At 29.0% G+C, this 1,410-nt stretch overlaps 1 protein-coding gene across 1 annotated transcript in view; it reads right to left on the reverse strand.

Moving 5' to 3' along the window:
• Positions 1-297: 297 nt before the first annotated feature.
• LOC108573695 (coiled-coil domain-containing protein 102A) overlaps positions 298-1,410 on the reverse strand; it is a 2,934-nt gene continuing 1,821 nt past the window's right edge. Inside the window, exons 3-7 of the mRNA XM_017936173.1 lie at positions 1,213-1,410; positions 925-1,134; positions 598-845; positions 412-497; positions 298-337 (exon numbers count right to left, since the gene is read on the reverse strand). The exon at positions 1,213-1,410 is cut by the window's right edge and continues 9 nt beyond it. Of these exons, the coding sequence (XP_017791662.1) occupies positions 315-337; positions 412-497; positions 598-845; positions 925-1,134; positions 1,213-1,410 (765 nt within the window). The 3' untranslated portion in view covers positions 298-314. The remainder of the gene's footprint in view (positions 338-411; positions 498-597; positions 846-924; positions 1,135-1,212) is intronic.

A 1,410-nucleotide genomic window follows, 5' to 3' on the forward strand; every position in this document is an offset into this window, starting at 1 on the left:
ATATATATATATACAAATACATATGAAATTAGTTTTAAAAAAAGCAAATAATAATACAAATCTGAAAGAACAGTCTAATTTAAACAACAATACAATACTGAAATAGGCAGTGGTACTTCACCATTCAAGCTTACTTATTAAATAAATTAGTCTTACTCATACATTCAACAATATTTTATACAATTAAAAAGTATTACTAAATCGACTGGTGCATATATCTCAGAGAATATAGGAAAAATTGTTTTGCACATTTTATGTTTCACGTTCGTCATTACTCAAATTAATTTTAACATTATTATTGAAATGAGTGAATACTAGGCTTGTTGAGATTCATACTCTGAAACAATGTACATATATAAAATGATTATACTATTTAAATCAACACTGTCACTAAGGTATATTAAAAGTTACCATTTGTTAATTTGCCATCATTGGTTATACGTGATTTTTCTTCAGTATTGTCTCCTATTCCTACATCTGCTGTGTAGGATTCAGTACTAACAACAAATTAATAATCAGTAAGTATTCTATAATGTAATTATTAAAATGTGAATATGTAACATAATAAAGGTATTAATAGATGTTGCCGCTGTTTACCTATTTCGAAAGTGTTCCAATTGTACATTAGCAGATTCCAATTGTTCTAAAAGATCTTCATTTGTCCGTTGCAATTTACGAACACTATTAGTTGCAGCATCTACTTCATCTTGAGCTGCAGTTAATTCTCTTTTTAATTCTTCTACTCTAGCTCTTACTCTTTTTACTTCTGCTTCATATTGTTCTGATCTTCTCATTGCATGTGAAAGTTCTGTCGTTTTTTCTTCCAAAGATTTTTTTAGTATTGTCTAATAATTATTTAATTACATTGCTATAAATGTTTACTACAGGTATAAATTTAAACTAAGATATTAGTACAGTACAAACCATATTCCTAACTAATAATTCTTGTTGTAAGTATCTTGTATCACTGTCAGATGTGGAAACCGGACGTGATCGTCGAGATTCTATCCTTTCCTGTAAATCGTGTAATTCATTACGAAGTTGTTTGTTTTCTCGTTCTAAGAAAATTTTTTCTGTTTCCAAACGTTCTCGTTTTCCCCATTCGGCTGCATTTTCTGCTTGAAGTTTCTCTAACTAAAATCATGTAATTAGATATAACCATAAAAATATTATTGTTTTAAATACTTTTATGTTTATATTTATAAAATTTACTTCAGCCCTAAGTTCACATAGCCGACGAATCATTCCTTCTCTAATTGAAACTTCATCCATTATGTCATCAACTTGAAACCGTTGTCTCAATTCAAGCAACTCTCTTGTTGTTTCAGCCTCACTTTCTTCTAAGTCTTCACACTGCTTTCTTAGTTGTTTTATTTCTGCTTTCAATTTTTCCATACCACGATGTAAGGA

The sequence above is a fragment of the Habropoda laboriosa genome, unplaced genomic scaffold (genome assembly GCF_001263275.1).
Source record: "Habropoda laboriosa isolate 0110345459 unplaced genomic scaffold, ASM126327v1 scaffold151, whole genome shotgun sequence".
In the NCBI taxonomy this organism is placed as follows: Eukaryota; Metazoa; Arthropoda; class Insecta; order Hymenoptera; family Apidae; genus Habropoda; species Habropoda laboriosa.